This window comes from Amphibalanus amphitrite, unplaced genomic scaffold (genome assembly GCF_019059575.1).
Source record: "Amphibalanus amphitrite isolate SeventyFive unplaced genomic scaffold, NRLGWU_Aamphi_draft 000285F_arrow, whole genome shotgun sequence".
NCBI lineage: Eukaryota > Metazoa > Arthropoda > Thecostraca > Balanomorpha > Balanidae > Amphibalanus > Amphibalanus amphitrite.
Window position 1 is genome coordinate 152430 of NW_024881780.1, and position 19876 is coordinate 172305.

General features: G+C 50.9%; 2 protein-coding genes across 10 annotated transcripts in view; both read right to left on the reverse strand.

The window, feature by feature from the left end:
- LOC122387393 (death-associated protein kinase 1-like) overlaps window positions 1-2893 on the reverse strand; it is a 60013-nt gene extending 57120 nt beyond the window's left edge. Inside the window, exon 1 of the mRNA XM_043377548.1 lies at window positions 2712-2893. Within this exon, the coding sequence (XP_043233483.1) occupies window positions 2712-2770 (59 nt within the window). The 5' untranslated portion in view covers window positions 2771-2893. The remainder of the gene's footprint in view (window positions 1-2711) is intronic.
- An 827-nt stretch (window positions 2894-3720) lies between these two features.
- Window positions 3721-19876, reverse strand: part of LOC122387388 (casein kinase I-like) — a 39160-nt gene continuing 23004 nt past the window's right edge. The window contains exons 4-13 of one of the 9 annotated variants that reach the window (XR_006257578.1): window positions 17898-18046; window positions 17211-17325; window positions 16817-16952; window positions 14651-14821; window positions 10904-11052; window positions 9674-9676; window positions 8851-8931; window positions 8131-8229; window positions 5192-5298; window positions 3721-4769 (exon numbers count right to left, since the gene is read on the reverse strand). Coding sequence is in view for 6 of the 9 variants with exons in the window: in XM_043377538.1 (XP_043233473.1) it covers window positions 4629-4769; window positions 5192-5298; window positions 8851-8931; window positions 9674-9676; window positions 10904-11052; window positions 14651-14821; window positions 16817-16952; window positions 17211-17325; window positions 17898-18046 (1052 nt within the window). In the remaining 3 variants the exon portion in view is untranslated. Of the gene's footprint in view, window positions 4770-5191; window positions 5299-8130; window positions 8230-8850; window positions 8932-9673; window positions 9895-10903; window positions 11053-14650; window positions 14822-16816; window positions 16953-17210; window positions 17326-17897; window positions 18047-19876 lie in introns of all 9 variants that reach the window. The other 8 variants (XR_006257577.1, XM_043377540.1, XR_006257579.1 and 5 more) reach the window with 8 other exon arrangements.

The following is a 19876-nucleotide window of genomic DNA, read 5'->3' on the forward strand; positions in this document are numbered from 1 at the left end:
CTAACCGGTTCGGAGCAGCGCCCGAAGCTCCCGACTGGCGGACAGCAGCTGCTGCGATCACCGGCAGTGGCTCAGGTAGCCACCAATTAGCAGAGAGGAACCCAAGTAGCCAGCAATTTATACCAGAGAGGATTAACAGAGTAGCCAGCAGTTACCAGAGGTGCCGAAGCAGCCGGCAGTCACCGGGTAAATTGGTCAGCTCTGCAGTCCAACATTCAGCAGAGAAAATGGGCATTGGTCCGTTCAGTGACACTTTTTCGTCCGAGGCCTGTAAGGCTGCGCGAAGTTGGAACGAAACATCAGAAACGGATTTAACTTTATCGGATACAGTTCAAGTTCGAAATAAACACTGTTGCTATAATGCACTGTGCTTAGCCTTTCATATTCGAGAGCCTTGGGTAGGTGTCGCAATGATGGGACGTCCTTATATGCTTTATCTGGGAAAAACTTTGCATCTGATCTACCACTTCAAACTTTTCAACAAAACGTTCAAATTTTACGACGAAGCGGAAGCGGCAAGCGGAAGTCTCATCTCATAGCGTCATAAACCATTCACTCGATCATGGAGCACGTAACCGGACGGACCACCTGTAGTGGCCTTTGAAAAGGTCCGGGCCCACGGGCATCCCTTTGTCCGGGGTCCGACCGCTAGGTCTAATACACCCTCTCAGTGCACGACGTTTGCCGACCTGTTGTTACCCCTGACACCGCTGTCTTATTTAGGGCGCTATTCTATTATGCTTAGCGGCGATTTTCTGTGATAAGATGTTTTCTACACCACGCGACTGTCCAGATTAGTACCTAGACGCGTCCCGATATAGCGGCTCTTATACTTAAACTAAGCATGCCTTATAGTGTCACGCTCAGGAGCCGAGTCAATAGGTTTGCATTCGTGTTTGACATTGGCTTACTTCTTCCCATCGATTTAAGCGTCTAAATAGGTATACCTACAAACATATAAAATATCATAAGTTGCCACTTGCCATTAGAATGAGACATATGAGCGAATTACGAGAGTACATCACTGCGTCAGTGAGCTTACACTGATTTATTATCAGTGTTCCTCATTCTAAACACAACAGTCTCTTCAAGTCCCTTTTGAGTACCAACGCAAATAAAAAATATGGACTGGCATTATGATCACCTATACGAGCGCCACTCGCTACCATTACCACCAGCCAACAGTGCGAATCATCCAGTCAGTACAAGCCTGGATTCCCAGGACGTAATTAAAAATCTGTCGGGCCGTCCAAACGTCGAGCGATGGGTGGTTTCTCCGTATCTCCAGTCTGCGTGTCTGGCATGTCACAAATGTGTCGGCCGTGTAACAAATGAACAAATCGCAATCATGTCAATGTAGTGACAGCCCGGTAGAAAGTATCGATTTTCTCTTTTCATAGTCATTCATTATATAGGCTGTGCGTGTGAATTAGGCGGGAATGCATCCGTTCCAATAAGAATACGGGAGGGCGAATTGAGCCCGAACACGCAATATCCGCACTGAACTCACTGATATTGTCCCTTATGAAAAGGCTGGAAAGTGGAAAGGACACACGGTGAAAGTCTTTTTTACCCTATCTGTACTGTTCTTGTGTATGCATTTTTGCCTTGAACATTTGCCTATCTGTGCACAAACTACAAATTTATTTATGGTAATTGGTAGCCGTGCCGTTGGCGGGTTATCGGGTGTCATCATTATAGAGTTCAGTGGGTGTCAATGAGCAGCCCGTGGTATCTTCTATCTTGGGCTCTCTGTATCTTGGGTTGCTTGAGGCGAGTCTCAGTATCTTGGGTTTCTCCCAACCCGGACTATCCCTGATTCAATCCTAATACGACTCATGAGCCCAACCGGGTAAGATAAGATAACCAGGTAAATCGTCGGTGTAGGTACGAATGACTACCAATAGAAGCTGGGGGGGGGGGGGGGGAGGAAGGTGAGCACTCTCAATCACTCTCAACACTCGGTACCGCACCCAATTACGCCACACCGTCTCCGTGCAATGACCACGCCGGTGATCCGTCCCGGTCCACTTCTGGCACATCGCCAGACGCGTGGCTACCTCCCCGACCACGAAGACGGCTCTGCACGACCTGCTGCTCGGTCCGGTCGGCCGGCCGGGCGGGGTGGGTCAGTCACCCCTGCATCGGAGGAGGGGGAGGGGGGAGGGGCGGACCGACCGGTAGGGTCACCGAGATACATGCTGCCGCTGAGATGACATACAGATAAAAATGGAGTGTTCCAACAGCTTGGGAGACTACAAGCAGATTTGGACTAATTAGCGATGTGCGGGACACACGGCGTAGATAATTCGCATAATTTGTGCGTTGATAAGGAAATAGATTGTAGGACGAAGGTACTTGGTTTACGAAGGGAAATGAGCAATCACGGATTTGACAGCTAGATGGATAGAACTGCCAGTCACGCGAAAAGGTAAAAAGCATCGAGAAATCGGCTAAACGCTTCGTCAAAAACAAATCCGTCTAGCACGATACCGGAGGATGTAGGCCAGCATGCGGCGGGGACAAAGACGGTGAAATTCGACGGCCAACACGAACACCCTGCCACTGACATTTGTTTCAATAACCGCCTCACCGCTGAGGTTGCCTCGCCACGCACGTGCAGCTAACGGCTATCGTAACAAAAACACGCACCACAACAAGTTGAACCAGACCGCCTGACCAGTCTTGGGCGACGATTCGAGACTACTTACGTGCCGATCTCCTCAAACACCTCGTAAAAGTTCTCGAACGGATCTGTGCGGAACTCCATGGCTGCCGACGTTACGCAGGTCGCGAGGTCACGCCGCCGCCGTGGCGGCCACAACACAACGGTACGAGCGGCGGTCCGCCACCTCCCGCCAGGCGCCCCACTCCCCAGTCACTGCCGTGTGCCGCGGCCGCGGCCGCTGCGAGCCGCTAGCTGGGCTGGGGGAGGGGGAGGGGCGGTACGGCCGAACGTAGTCAGCTGACCGCAGCGCCGCCCGCCCTGTGGTGGAAGGTGCGCCGCGAGAGAATGGTGCAGCAGGGGCGACACCTACAAACGCCATGAGGCTAGCGACATCTAAGAGGAGGGGTTATCTGATTCAGACTGCTATATTTGTGACGCCCAATATCGCCGCCGAACCATGCCATGCACAATGAATTTCAGCCGGTTCGCGGGAACGTCGCTAAAGTTCGCATGTTTAATTCAAGCCGTTTCTCGAAACTATTTTGAAACACTCGTGATAAGGATTTTGTCCGAATTTGTTGTGGATAATTATTTGTTGTGGATAATTTGCGCTATCCACCTTCCTGAGACTGGATGACGCATCTTTAGGCATATCACTTAGCGGGGTCATGTTAGTTTGTTCCATTGTTGATTGTTTCATTTTTATAATCCATCCTTGCCATCCTCCCGCTTTCATTTCCGGGCACTCCCACCCGACAATCGGGGGTGAGGACAAGTCCTCGTTGGACTACACCCTCTCCGGGGTGACCGTTTGAGCGGCAGCGCGGGCTGTCCCATCGGGACATTTCCGTCCCGCCGGACGATCCCTGCCACTGTAGCGCACAGACACTCATTTCCACCTCTTCAGTGGTAGGTAAAATCCGCGGGACTATTAACTGAAATAAATAATGTCATCTATCGTCAACCATGCCAACAATCCACATTCCACATTCCCTTGCAGCTCTAGCTTCAATACTCCTTCATATCATAAATCATCGAGCAAAGACCATTAAAATCGTTGACGCACTTTATTCATAATTAAATAAAATCACGGTCGTGTCTGGGGATACGTACAAATACAATGGCACTCACCACAGTAGGGGCAACAAACAGTAACATACACGGGCGACTCTGGGCGTCGCTCAACTGAACCGAGGCTCTACCGGAGGTCGGCGCGGCGCCGCCCATAGTGAGGTCAAAGGTCGCCACTCACACACGTCAGAGGTCATCTGCCCGGACTACCATCCGTCCACAGCAGCTGACCCGGGCTACACACACTGCGCCGTCCTCGAAACACGCTCTCTGCCGCTCGTGCTGTCTCTCGATTAGCTCTGGCGGTACGGCGACCCGCCTGCCCAGCTGCCTGGCCTCTCACCGACCGGCCGTCGCTGTCACCGCGACTCTCACCGGCTCTCACTGCGACTCTAACACGGCTCTCACACCAGTCCACGCAGCTCAGATTACCAGCCGTCCGACACAACCACGGCATCCGCGCCAGCTCCTGTCACCGACTCCAAGACGTCTCTGACCCTCCAAACGATCACCCGACGACCACCGCCGCGCCGCACTAAAACATCCACTCTTGACGACGCACGCGGCACCCGTCTGCGACTGTCTGCGGTGGCCATCGCGGCGAGGTCAGGTGCTTTACTGGGACGCCACCTGCCCGTCCGGCGAGCTGTCCGTCAGGTACACACGGCCGCCGCGCGGCGCGCAGGTCACCGCCGGGTCCGCAGTCGGAGCGGACGGCCACTCGGAGTCGGCTATGGGTCTGACTGACCCAGCGTACTGCCACCGGAGCGGCGGGACTCGGGAGAGGCGCGGACGGTGCCGGGACGACGGACGACTCTCGCTGCCACCGGGCGACTCTCCACCGTCTGAGTCATTAACAGAGACTCGGGAGTCATCCACAGACTCGGAGTCACCCGCAGCGACTCAGAGTCAGTCCTCCGAGTCGGCCGGCAGCAGTCCCACGCGGGCGCCCGCTCGCCGCTCGCACCACGGCAGACGTCACTTCTGACCGCGCGACTTCTTTCTTCGCCGCTTGAAGAAGCAGCAGCACCTGGTAGACACATCGGGGAGGGTACAATCGTTAGAACTCGAGTGCGGTAGGAACGTCGAAGGGTGTAAGCATCCCGTTATTTACGCAAAAAGCACTCATCTCATCTCTGCAACCAGCAAAACAGTCATTGACCTATGCATAAAATTACTCCGGATTCCGGACCATTACATCCCCTTCCAACTTACGATCTAGCATTTAATGACATCTACAACGCAATAACATAACAGCGTTCAGCATTAGCTTTTCGATCTCACGCCCTCATCTCGAGCCTCTTTGTCCCTTCCAGCTGCTCATTGCTTTTCTCCTCTTTTCCTAGCCCGACCACCTCTCCCCTTCCCTCTCTCCCTGTCTCATGCTTGGTCTCGTCGACGACGTCCACGTCTGACTGTCCATCCCTCCCTCCCCCTCTCCCCGTTCCGTACTTGGTCTCGTCGACGACGTCCACGTCTGGCTGGGCGGTGATGGGTGTGATGCTCTGACCGGCAGTCGGGTCGTCCGGGCCCAGCTCGCCGTTCGCAGAGCTCATCACCTGTGACACGAATCGAACGGGTACAGTTAGGGGCCAGATATAGTGAAACTAGGGGAGATATTGGGGTACACTTGGGGCACAGTTTGGGACGAGCTAGGGTAGAGTTAGGGGACAAATTGGGGGAAACTTGGGACATAGTTAGCGGCGAGCTGGGGTGGGGTTCGGGGAGAAATCCCGGACGAGCTATGGCACAGTTAGGGACGAACTAGGATGAGGCAATGGATGAAATAAGGGACGAATTAGGGCACAGTTAGGGACGAGCTAGAGCGGAAGTGACGATAAATAATAGTGCGGGCGAGCTAGGGACGAGTTTGGGTCGAGTGAGGGTTAAACTAGCTACTAGATAATAGATTCAGGATTCAGGTATGAATAAGGAATAAGTTAGAAACAAGTTAGGGATGTGGATAGCCATTAATGGGTGGAATATCAGATCATCGTTACTCGATTACGTCTTCCTAGTTACTCAGAAGGGGCCATAGGGTGATAGATATTGGACCAGAAGTGATCAAATTCGATCAGCTGTGATCGCATCGTGACCTCGTGTATGCAGGCATTTCAGTTGGTTAAAGGTAGTGTGCCACCTTTGAAAGATTTCCCGTTTTATTTTTCCTAGGATAAGAAGCTTCTGTTTTTACCTAATATCGCAAAAAAAATCAAAAATGGGCCTGGAATAGTGCCTTTTTGGCCTAAAAGTTTATCGGTTTTTAGATATGTATAACAACTGTAGTGGGCTCACCTGCAAACAGGCGTCGGGCAACAATCGCGAATGCGGCGCACTTGTGACAATAAGCAAAGGTCATTATAGTGTTACGACCATACGACGTACGGGAATGAGTTATCAGCTGTCTAATCGTAGACAACACAATGTCGAGCCTTAAAGGGACCCTCCCACCTTAACATTAGATTTGAGTTGAGATAGCCAAAATGGGGTCCCTGGCTCACAATTACCGGTTTCGGCACTCACAACATCGAGAAATGCCTTAAATCGGAAATATTGAATTTCAAAATTGCAGCATTTTGATTCAGAGGGGCTAATGCTTAGGAATACCCCTCTGAATGTGTGACGTCAGCGCAAATATCTAACGATTTTTAAATGTTTGATTAAAACGTTTTGTAACACGCGGTGGTATATGCTATTTGCGCGCAACATCTGCCGCAAACGCCGCACTTCTAAAATAAAGTCGCTAGAAACAGCGGAGATCCCAAAAAAGTAAACAAAAGTAAAAGTCTAATATCTTGAAAACCGGTGAATATTTTTCGATGAAATTTGGTAGATAATGGTTTTCGCTCTTTCTGAACCGAGCGACATCACTTTCATGCCAATTCATTGACTTTTTTGAAGGTGGGAGGGTCCCTTTAAACTGTAAGCCTGTATTGGTATTGTTTTGGCTGTCGAACATTAATTTGTGGTTTGAAATATGATTTTATGTAAAATAATTGATATGAAACAGCCGTCTCTTAAGTTATAACCCCATTACACCACACGCAAGTGGCAGAAATGACAATGATCAGCTGACGCATTTTTCTTGGCCGAAGTCAGAGCGCGCGGCCCGACGCACCACGCGTATTTGGAAATTCCGACCTCGACGAGCATCAGAAGCCACCTAACAGGCGTGTTCGAAACCGCAGGAGATGATGATGAACGGGTTTATCGAAACTTGATTGGATGAGCCTATCGGTAATAGCGATTTTAGTGTGTGCATTTATTGTTCATAGTGGTGTGAAATGTGGTTGGGGTACGACCGACAACCCGTCGGGGCGAATTTCGCACTGGGGTACTCAAAATTTGAAGAATTTAAGACGTTTCCATAAGTTTTGAAGGTATGGATAAGTTCTAAAAATCCGGTTCTCCTTATCCGGGTCATTAACTCCATATGGTCCAAGAAAGCTGGCACACTACCTTTAATGGTATGTCGAAGTGTCAGTTTGAGGATGAATGCAACACGATCATCTATTTTCATCACACAAAGCCTTGTAAGTGTTGTTTTTTCTCAACTTGCAGGTTAGTCACGAACAGAACATAGTCGTCACAATGATAGTGGAGTTGGGCCCAACATATAACAGAAAAAAAAATATTAGTTCACCCCGATATTAACCACACCAGTTCAATATATAGCCAGAACATCGAGAAACACGTCAACGTTCAGCAAAACGGGGCAAGAAGCGCATTTATCACACAGCAGACAAATATTTAGCATCAGTCACCTCTCGCGACAATAGCGCCCTCCAGCGGAGTCGACTGTCCCAGTGGGACATCTCCCGGTCTTTGCATGTTGGCAGTATATTTAGCCAGCTCAGCGCGTTAGTAGGGTTAGTCGGGGCTGCATCCTTTGCGAGCTTATTGCGCACCCATCGCTAGCAGCTCGGGTCGGGGTGTGTGCTAGGCCGGGTTAGGTTAGGAAGAGTCGGATTAGGTCGGGGTAAGGTCTGATTGACATTAGGTCGGAACAGTTGTTCAAGACTGGTTTAGGTCATGCCGGGGCTAGTTAGGGACACTCGGGTCTAGTCTGGCTGGGTTGGACAGTAGGCAGTGACCCTGTAAGGGTTGGGTCGGGTTATCTCAGGACGGGTCGGGGAAAGGCTTGGTTAGTTGGGCCAGGACAGATCAGGACAAGTCGGGCTAGGCTGGGCCTGTCCGGCCGGAACAGGCCAGGTCCGATCATGTCTGTCAGACTGGGTGAGATGTCAGGCATGGACGGGTAAGGACTGGGTCAGGTTGGTTCAGGACAGATCATGGTTTCTCGTACATAACGGGCCGAGTCAGGTCAGGTAAGGGTCAGACTGAGGTCTCTCGAACCCGGTCAGCTCAGGTCAGGTGGCGTATGTACTCGCCTGGACGGAGCCGTGCCGGTCAGCCGGCGTCAGCGTGCTGCCCAGCGTGGTGTTGATGGTCCGCTGCCCCTCCGGCCAGGCCGACGGAGCTTTGCTACCCTGCAGAGCACCGCGCCAGCCCCGTGAGCACGTGCCGCGGCGCGCAGCCAAAGCCAGACACGGTGACAGCCGGCCACGGCGCGAGCAGGCAGGCAGCCGCCACGGACACATGGGGGAGGGACGGTGCGGCGCGGACACAGGCCGGCCATCGAACAGTGGGGTCAGGCAGTGCGCTGTGCGCTACAGTCACGGTGGCCGAACAACAGAGCAATGGCAAACAGCGCCCCATGGTAACGTAAGGCCACTCTCCCCCGGTCATTGAACAAATGCTCTTAGTGCTGATACAGATCAGGCGCGGTGAATTTCGACATAGACCACCGAATTCATCTCAATACCCTGCTGAGTTGAAGAGAATCGTAAGGAGGACGAAAAGAAAATATTACAGGAAAGCAGAAGTTTGGAAAATGAAACGAGAAAAGAGTTAGCAAATAGGAAGGCTGAAGCGTTAGCAAGAAAAAGCAGATAGCTCATGATATATAAAAAGGGTCAGACGGACAGACGGTGAAAGAGACAGACGACAGACAGACACAGGTGTGAGTGCCGGTGCGCGAACGTCCGTGAGTAGGGCGGGCGGTGCAGCGACATACGCTGCGCCGGAGGACGATACGCCGGTGTTCGTACCTTGTTGGTGGCCGGATGCCTCTCGCGAGTCGGGGACACCACCACCTCGGTAGCCGTCTGGAGGGAGCCAACCGGCGTCGACTGGAAACAGACAGGCATTATACGGGTCACATAGAGGTCACACAGTGGTGGTGACTGGTGACCCTTACCGGGTCACACAGAGGTCAAACACTGGCGACAGACAGGTATTATGCGGGTCACATAGAAGTTAAGCACTGGCGAGAAAGGTATACTGCATCAAGCATAGGTCGGACACTGACACAGATAAGGGTCACACAGAGGTCAAAGAGTAGCGCTGACCCATACCAGGTCACCAGGAGGCTCTGAGGTGGATGTCCCAGACGCCCTTCGTGTCCCAATTCACCCCCAGCTGCCTCATGTCTAGGACACAGACCATAGAGATCATACGCAGCAAAACTAGGCGGTCGAGCGTTACACGACGGTGGCAGTCGGAGGCGACGTTACGTTATTCTACGAGCCAAAGCTGGACAAAGGTTACAAATATCGAGAACGAGCAATAGACAAAAGGATAGATGTCGAGTAAATGCGTTGCTTCTGGACAATTTATAGTAACAGGGATAAAAAGCTGACCCATTAGCTTATCAGAAACAGGAGAGGATAAGCAAAAAAAGGGCACATCTATACCAAAATGTTACGGCTTAAAACTTTTTCAATGAGGTTCTACCTTCAATCATAAACTGCTAATGAATGAGCTGCTACAGCAGGACGTCTAAAACAAATATACAGCAGTGTGTGACAAAAGAAGGACTACATACGCCGATATCGTTTGGCAGCAGTTGTGGCAGCAGCTCACACAACTTACGGACTAGAAGACAGGATAAGTGAAGACAGAGGCCAGCGGAGAAGGAGCGGGCGGGCGGACGAGACGGTCACAATCGGAGACAGCGCCGGGTCAGCAGCAGGGAGACAGGTCAGGCCAGGTCAGGTCGGGTCAGGTCGGGTCAAGGCAGCGCGGGTCGGGCCAACAGCCAGAAATACTGGATGCTACTTGGGCAAAGCTCGCAGACGACGAAGCTTGCGAGCCTAGAACAAGACAGACGAGGAAGTGAGACGACGGCCGGTGAAAGGCAGCGAAAGGCATATTTACTCTATAGGCATTTTGAGACCGATACTTTGTGCGAAGGTAAGGAATAAGGATATCTTTTATATAACATCTTCCTAGACAGTAAGGCATACAATGTATGATTTTTTCTTCAAAGAAACCGTAATACTCGCAGCAGAGTGCAGTGCGAATTAACCGAACAATGTGATTTTTATCTCTCTAGCCATTGTAGTTGCAGTAGCACATATGTAATGAACGACAAACACTAACAAAAAAAAGTTAACAACCACACTGGCCTGTGGTTGCCAGAGCGGCCATGACTGGACTTACTCATCAACGGTCACACACAAATTCAGCAATGAAGTGTCCGGAAATATGTCAAACTCTATATTGCTGTCATCAGGCAGCAAGTGCGAAAGTGCGAAGCGTATGAAGGCATGAGGATTCCAACTACCTTGTCGCTGGGGATGTGCGGAGACTCAGGAAGGTTTACTCTCGGTGCCTATTCGGCAACTATCGGTACTGGACCTACAATACTGGCAGCTTCCACTTACTGACCTTCATCGACTTAGTTTTAATAATATCCGAAGGAAGCGCGTGCTTCAGCACTTTCATATTCTCCAAAAGATCATCGTGCTGCTCACAAAAAAGGCATCCGTCACTTAGAGTGTGCCACACTCAACAGAGTAATTCAAAACAGTCCCCACAGCCGCCCTATGCGCCAGCGGACACCTCGGCGGCGAGCGCGGCTTCCGGAGGAGACTCAAAGCGTCACCGTCGTCCAGCGCAGCACGCGTGTCCGCACAGCTCCGACATTTGCACCTCAATATTGCTGATGGAACGCGGCACTGACATGCCACGCAGTGGTTAATATTGCACCGCGCTGCCGCGAGCTGTGCGCATATTCAGCCGGACACGGAAATTAACTGTGAGTTACATAAGGCGCTATAGAAAAATCGCGCACCCCACGTCTTACCGGTGACTACTCACCATAGTGCGTCCCGTCCAATCGAACTCGCCGTCGTCCACGTAGCCCTTGCGGTCGAACAGGTCCTGGAACTGCTTCCTCAGGTGATCGTAGTCGGGCGTCTCGAAAAAGTCCAACCGCCGCACGTAGCGCAGGTAGGCAGCCATCTCCTCTGTGGATAGGACCGCGTAAAGTCAAGTCACACGACAGCACAGATTGGTGAGGGAGAGTGGTCGCCTTGATTTTATTTGCACCTGCCATAGACTACTCGATACCGTGATACAGTAGTCTATGCACCTTCTGCTCTCTATGAGGGCGGTGGCAATCTTAGTGATCTCAGAACACAACAATTACTCCTGCTATCTTATTGTTCATTGGCAGACACTGGACGCGTATTAGAAAAGGTTTCCATAATACGGTATGCTCATCCAAAGTACGACAAGACAAATCCCACATCGATATAACCGGGGAGGCACCTATCTATCCATCATACACAGTGCAATGTAATAACCGTCTGGCATCCAATCTTCTCGGCGACAGGCCAGAGCGTGGCAACTCCAGCAGCAAATATCATCTGCACTGCTATTGATTAGCACTCGACTCACGCATTACAGTGAATTATAGACCGCCGGCGGCGCCTGGCATTTGGAGCGGATTGTGCTGGCTTATCCGGCCCAAGTGCTTTATACGACCAAGGCCAAGGACTCTACGTTCACGGATCAGCGGTGGCCTGAGAGGCTGAAAAGGTCACATCGATTTCGGTTCAGTCGCGCCGCGACAGACCAGTCTACTAAATGAGCACGGCGACTGAAAGGGCCGCCAACACACAAAGGAGACGTCAGATTAGGCTGAATCGCAGCTCCGCAAAATGATCGCAGCAATCAGTGTTTCACAGAAGAAAATTGGCCCTAAGTGAGCACTTCGCGGCTAAGATGCTCGAAATAGCTCGAGACAGAATTTTAAGGCGCCGGTGAAATTAAATTTAGCCCAGCCTTCCTGTTGAGGAACGGCACTTCCTTTCATAATAAAACCTAATCCATCTTCATTCTGACGTGTAAGGCGCGACATTGTGTAAGCATCATCCACGAGTGCTCGTCAGTGTCGGCTGCCCGTCGAGCAGTATTTCCAAACAATGGTCGTCCCAACAGCCGGCATGTCAGCTTCTCCCAAATAAGACACCATCGTTAATTCCCGTATCACAAATATCGCCCTCTCAATCCCCATAGTTTTATAATTTACCCTGATCAGTCAATCAGCAACATTTTTATTGCAGCAAGATCACGCCCTGCATTTCTTGTCATATGTTGCACTGTTTTCGCAGCACTACCCACTATGCACCTCACATGCCATTCCTCCCCTGATCGAGGGTTATTCCGCTCCCCTCCTGGTGGTGCAGCGATCCGTTCCTCTACTGGGTAGGGATAGGGTTCGTGTTCCGCCCCGCCCCGGAATCGATCACAGCGTTCCGACAGGTAGACGTGGCAGCAATCCCCGTTCATCAGTCGTGCCCTCGTGTATCGTTGTTTACCCTTCCAATAAAGGGCGCTACAAGTGCATGACTCAGCTGAGATGTGTATTCTAGTCTGGACCTGTCAATTTTTACCTGAATCTCCGACATGACACGCATCGGTTTTATATCCTGAATCTCGCTTAGCAAGCTCGCATCAGATCTTCACTTGCAAGTGACCTATGCAAAGCCAGATTTCACTTCAACCTGTCAGCTACATGGCTCCTCAGCCCTGAATAATGGCCCATCAGCGTGTCGGCCGACCCCCCGGGGGCGATCAAATCCCCCGTCACCGCCAATGACGCTGCGTCGAACCCGCATCACATTATCAACCAACGACCCGAGCCCCACTGTCGTCATGGCAACCGGCTCGTCAACATACCACGGGCGCCGCCACGCCCCGGTCAGAATTAACTTCACATCCGAGCTCAGTCCGGCACTGAGTTCACTGATATAGTATCACCGGTCTCCGGGGACGGAGATCCTCCCTGTCGGTTTCTACTGGTAGATGGAGCCACCGAGCTCGTGTAGCACGTGTCGGGTGTGCTAGAGATCGGTGGAGAGGGGGGAGGGGGAGGTATGCCGTACCCAGATACCACCGAACGAACTCTTTGAACGCCCTGGAAGGTGTGGTAGCTCAGTGGGGCAGTGGTGTTGGTGACGAACTAGGGTTAGACGGTGCGGGAGGCGGGCTGACAGCTCTCAGTGTCTTGTGCATACAGTCACGGCACAGCTGCACATCTCGAGCCTTCCCTCTATTCAGGTCACAAATAGCGAAGAAATCAACATATTCGACGACAGACACGTCCACGGTTGTCGGGCCCACAACCGAGGTATGAGGGGCTACACAAAGTGCAGCAGCTGTAGCACCGTACCACTTCAGACGACCCAAGCAGCACGCCATTACCGGTAACAGCTGGTGTGCCCCTCCCTCCCTACCATACCCTCACCATGAATATATCATAACAATAACCATTCCGAGCTGCCGTTCCTGCTAAACCCAGTGACGTCATCACTAGCGACGGAGGCACCTGACTCGTGGGCTGCAGTGACGCACAGCCTGCCTCCTCAGACGGGCTATCGGCTTAACTTCCCTCTCTAGCACTCAAGGTAGCCCCGCGACCTCGCCAAGGCAGGTGTAAGATGACTCAGACTGAATAACACAACCGATACCTGATCAATAATCAGCAGTGGCCATGTAAGATCAGCGCCGTCAAGTACAGGTGTGGATTTCAGACAAGATAGCACGGCATATCGGAACGCGTCTGACCCAGAAACAGCGGTGTTTTTGCCGTGACATTCCTCGCAAAATACTCAGCGCTGTTTTACTTCTCAGAGCTCAAGTGTGCTACTCGGTTCTAAATCCGGTGCCTTGGAAGGACCGCGATGGCACCCAAACGTGTCAAGATTCGAGATTGAAAGCCTTCTGCTTCCAACGACAGCTTTTCTGGGCGTCATTTTGCAAACTATCACCAGTATAACGCCTTTTGGGGCGACTAACGGAGCGAGCGAGAGGGTGAGCCTTGCACGTGCGAAATTGCGAGGGGGTACCTCCAACTGAGTTGTGCACGGCACCCTACTAACCGGTCTCTAGCGATGTGCCAAATTTGAGCACAATCGGCCCAGCCGTTCTCGAGATCTGGAAGCGGCACCCTGCACGTGCGCACGTGCAAAATGGGTCCCAACTGACTTTTGCACGGCTCCCTAGTCCCTACTAACTGGTCCCTAACCATGTACCAAATTTGAGCGCCATCGGTCCAGCCGTTCTCGAGATCTGGAATCGACCCCTGCACGTGCGCACGTGCAGCAGCACCCCAACTCTGGCACATGGATATGCATTGCCTAGTGGGTGCCTACCTACATGCCAACTTTCAGCGCAATCGGCCAAGTAGTTACCGAGATATTGCAACAATTACAAAAGTGACACCTCTTCGTTTTGCACGTGGCACGTGCATAAGGGGTCACCCACATGCATCGGGAATAGTCCAATACTTGGTAGAAGGAATGAAGCTACCCTACAAAAATTACCGCATGTAAATCGGTCAAGTGGTTGCTGAGATATAAGCCTCGCAAAAGCGTGACCACGGCCGGCCGGCCGGCCGCTCATACTCAGAAATTTCCGTTAATCTAAGGAAAGACTACGCTCGCTTCGCTCGCTCCGTAACCACTCTGAGGATTCTTTACAGATTACATGCCAGATTTAGCCCTTCTAACAACAATAATTCCTGAACAATCCATCGACATTCCTCTACCACACTCTCACCTGGGTAGTTTTCGCAGAGCACCTCGACGGGCGTGGCCCGCTTGGTGTCTCCGATCTTCTGGTAGCGCTCCTTGAGGGTCTCTGCCTGGAGACCCTGCCAGGGCAGGCTGCCGCGCAGGAAGTACATGAACATGTGGCCCAGCGCCTCCAGGTCGTCCCGCCGACTCTGCTCTGAAACACGGCGGGCGGGACACCGGTCAAGTGGGTTGACATGGTGTGGGACGAACGTTGGGGTAAACCAATGATGGGCTGGTGAGTGACAGGTCAGATCAAATCAAGCGCATCGATTTAGAATTAAGATTATAGGGTACAGACGAAATAGACGCAAAACATGGAAACGCGATATTCGGTGACTCTGACCTGCGCCAGAAGAAGGCGCTAAACTGCTAAAATTTCATGATTTCTATCAGACTTTTTGAAAGATTACATGTCTAAATTACTTTTCCAAAACTGCACCAAACATATAGGGTGTTCACTAAAAATTGACACAAACTTTGAATGACTGCACATCAAAAGTGAAGCAAGCTATTACGATGCAACTTAGCATGGAGATAAAAGGGACATTTTTGTATCATACCGAACATAAAATTTCATGGGTGTAATGAAAACAGTCGCGTTGGAGGTCGTTTTAAATAAGGCCCACCGAAAGCCAATTGGCACGCTTTCCCAAAATAGTACGTCAATGGGAGAGTCTGGCACGTACAAATACCTAATGAAAGCTTAAAATGTCGAAATTAGTTACATACCGTATGGTGGGACGAAAGTTCTAGTGGGTGTGGGAGTCAGAAAATCTGAAGTGGTGCAAATGTGAAGATACTGACGAAAGGAAAGGTCGGGGCCCCGAAAATGCACGTGGAGGGGCTTTTTGGCACCTCACGATGCAATGCTGCCGATCAGTAAGGTATTAACTGTGCCTAAGCGAAGAACATATATCACACCTGAGGCTAGGATGAGTTACAACCGGCGTAAATGATTTCTCGAAGCGATTGGGAACAACATAAGGCAAGAGAAGTAAATAAACAAAGGTCAAGAAAGCGCCACAAATTGCAGAAAACGACCGATCTATTTAAGGAAGAAAAATCATGTTTTTGTCAAAGGGCGACAATTTACTAGACAATGGAGTGTTCTGTAGTGATGTTATCAATGAATCAAGAGCTAACGTCCATTTAGCATCCTAGCTAACGCTGGATGCCGTGGTACGTGTGTTATTTCAGAGCATATCATCAGTTCGACTTTATTCCTCCAGGCCGGTCCTTTACAATATGATACTTTCTGAGTCAAGTGTATTATTTAGCACTAGAGGTTCATGCAGAACAACATATGTAACCAGAAGGTGATCTTCTGGTCCGACCTCGCGCCAGCACACTAATCAAGGGGCGCCTTGGGGGCTCCGGCCGATGTAAAAATTGCATGATTGAAACAAGGCCCGATAAGCCATTTGCCACGACTGAAATTAACAAATGAGTATCTAATGTGATTTGCCGAAGGCTATTACGTAAATTGGTGTCTTTAAATTTGATACAAAATATCAACTGGCTGCTCATTACCGCCATGAATTGGCCAAATTCACGGTCCACTGGTGCCAGACCTTGTGAAAACACTTACAAGAAAATGTCCAAAAAATGACCTACGGGAATCAGGCAAATCTGTTGACGCTCAACGGTTTGCAGCAGATGCAATGTGCATTACAACAATGCCTCGTTTGTTTAAATCGGTACATTTTTACCGAAGATACAGCCTGCTAAACTTTGTCTCAATTTTTAGTGAACACCCTGTATGACACAAATAATGACGGAGCGAAGCACCCACAAGGATTAGCCGGGCTGATGTTTCTCAAAACTACCAATGGATATTACAACACCGTTTGTGTTTATGAATATGAAACATGTCTATCAATGATATCATTCAACTCCAACACGAACACAACATCCCCAAACACATCAAACGGCATTGTAGCAAGTCAGGGCAGTCAATGCCAGCTTAAGTAAAGCTTCCTCACCACCCAGCCCTCACGGCTCACCATATCTTCCTCAAACTTCCTTTCTGTACTGATAGCTGCCCCTCCCCTTCCATGATCCTCCACTGACCGTTCTGCGTTAGACGTTACGCCAGCCCAGCAGCAGTCGTTCAGCGTTCTCACCTTTGCCAGTTCACCAGCGTTCTCACCTTTCCCGAGGTGGGTGTTGATGCTCATGTAGCGCGCGGTGCCCGTCAGACTCTTGTTCTCCCGGTACGGTATATGCCGGTGAGTCTCCGGGTCTATGTACTCCTTCGCTAAACCGAAATCTGGCCACATAGACACCCACACCACACGACGTTACAACACAGCACAAGTGGTTAAAGTGTTCTTGGACAGGTGACGAGCACACTTGTTGGTCTATACAATTCATTTAGAGGATACGCAATATCATGACAGGGCAATGACTGGTGAGACATTGGGAATAGCGATAACCACTAAGCACTGAGCAGCTAGAGGTTCCGTGAAGAGATAGGAAATAAACAGGAAATTTGACAAGGGAGCTTTCGTTGTGATCCTCTGGCAGGCCACCGTGATACGCACCTATGATGTGGATGCACTTGTCCCGTTTGTTCGAGCTGCGACCGATGAGGAAGTTTTCCGGTTTCACATCCCGGTAAATCAGGTGCTTCGAGTGCACAAACTCTATCCTATGTAACTGAAACACAGATACAAATATCACTGGTCAGAATACGCAGGGAGGGACGGGAGGGAGGGGGAGGGGGCGCTGATTACTGAGTCAATGATGTAAATGGCGTGAAGGGTAAATAAAAGACTAGGATTGGTGAGGATTGTGATTCAGTTTCCACTAATCAGGCTGGGTTCGTGCGGGGAGAGTGCATGGATGCGGGATAGTGGGGTAAATTCCCGTCTCTGTCCGTAGTATACGCGAAACAAGAGCTGAGTGGGTCGGTTATGATGAGTATCCTGTCCCCATTACACAAAACTGCTCCCTCCGCCCCCCCCCCTTCCCCCAACGCCGTCCCCTCCACCCCAGCACAGACATCCCTGACCAAAGATGACAGTGATAGAGCAGACAGCAGTGAGAGGAGTGGCGGTCCTCAGCCCACACACCACAGCCAGGACGGAGACATTTCGGGGAGACGAGGTTCAGCACAGGCCAAAACATCCTCTCTGACTCAACACAGCGGCGAAGTCGCAGCGAAACGACGCAGACAACCATATTCTGCAGTCTGACTCACACTCTCGGCCAGAGGCGCAATGACTCACCAATTGAATGGCTATGAGTAACACGGTTTTCAACGTGAACTTGCGATCACAGAGGTCGAAGAGGTCCTCCAGACTGGGCCCCAGTAGCTCCATGACGAGCGCGTTGTAGCGTCCGCACGGGCCGAAATAGTGCACCCGAGGCACGCCCTCTGTGAAAGACACGAGACACAATGTCAGGTCAGGTCAGGCCACGCCAGGTCAGGAACACTCAGATCGGTGCAAGACACGAGAAACAATGTCAGGTCAGGCAAGGTCACGACAGGTCTGGAAAAGGTCGGTAAAAGACACAGAATGTCAGGTCAGGTCAGGTGACGCCAGGCCAGGTCAGATCAGGTCACGCCAGATTAGGACCACTCGGGTCAGTCAAAGACACAAGACCAGGTTAGGTCAGGTTAAACCAGGTCAGGGGCACTCAGATTGGCTAGACAAGATCCATACCACTGGCAGGCGTTATGTTCTAAATCGCATCAACAGCGCAGGTGCAATGCGGAAGCTAGTGTCTCGCATCCACATAAGTGTAACCGGTTTTGGACCGGACGCCCCCGCGCCGGCGCGAGAGGCAGGCACCGGCACACTCAGGGTCGAGAGGCCCGGTACAAACAGCAGACTACCGGGCTGAGAACGGGGTGCAACATCTCCAGGGAGCTGGGTAAGCCGCTAAGAAACCGAAGGATGTCAGCTCTGGTGCAAAGGTGCATTACAGAATTTAAGCTAATCGTGAAGAGGGGGACAAAACAACGTTTTACATTTTTGTATTGTTCGTATTCTGGCCGCTTATAGAATATAGATGCATTTGCATCAAAAACCAAACGTAGAAACGGCATCACCACCAGTCAATTCAACCACCGAACATCATCAAGCTAACTGAGGCGGACCTACGACGGATCGTTGGTGTTGCTGCTTTTGATAAGAGGTGTGGTGACATGAGTCTAATCAAGGAGTCGGTGAACCACTTTATCAATCTACTGCGAGTTGACTGGTAGATTTCCCACGACACGACCAACGGCAACCACCAATGACATTGCCCGGTGCCGATCGTTAATTAATGGCCAGCACGCTGCGATTCCCAGCTAATTATAATCTAACGCATCTGCAGGAGCATCCAGCCCCACCTGCGACTTCTGATGCATCCCAGCACCACAGTCAGTCACGCCGCAGCCCATCTGATGTATATCCGCACCACAAGCTCTCTCGACACATGCGACTGATCGCCGCAAATCTCGTTAGCGGGCCGGGCACGGGGCGCGGTGCCACCGATCCAATTAATATAGCACACGGGCGGCCGGCCACACCGCCCTGGTCTAGTGGGAGTCCCCTGCCCCTTCCCCTCTCCCCCCTAGCCCGGGCAGCTCGGAGCTCGACGCCCATATTCGGACGGGGTCGCCGGGCGGAACGCACTGACAGCAGCGGCCATCCACGGGGATAAATCGGAACGGAGCGGATGGTTTTATCAACGGAGACGATGCAAACACGGGGAGATAAGACAGCGAAGCCTAGTTTCTTTAATGCTGCTGGAAAAGAGCCCTAGCGTGGATTCTGGAGATAAGAAACTAAGCCAATTACAGTCGAGATTGTACAATTCAGACTCGTAAACGACTCTGAGTTGATTCGTGAATCGACTCAGAATCAAACCGTTTTTCGATGAGTCATGAGTTGATTCGAATCACTTCATCGAGGAACTTGATGAGTCATGAGTTGATTCGAATCAATTAAATTTAACATCATGAGTCATTTGATGAATCGATTCAAATTTTCAGACTCAAACAAAGAATCGACTCAAAAAAAATTTGAGTCGTTTACAAGTCACCATCAACACCCTAATAATCAATGCTAGATCACCCCCTCAGCTTTAGCCATCACTTAACTCCATATTTCAGACTTACAAGAGCCTCAGAGGCTCAGGCACAGGCGCCTAATGAGCCAAAAGCATTTGGCAGTTGGTACCTAGGTACTAGAGGTGGCAAAACTGGAAAATTTTG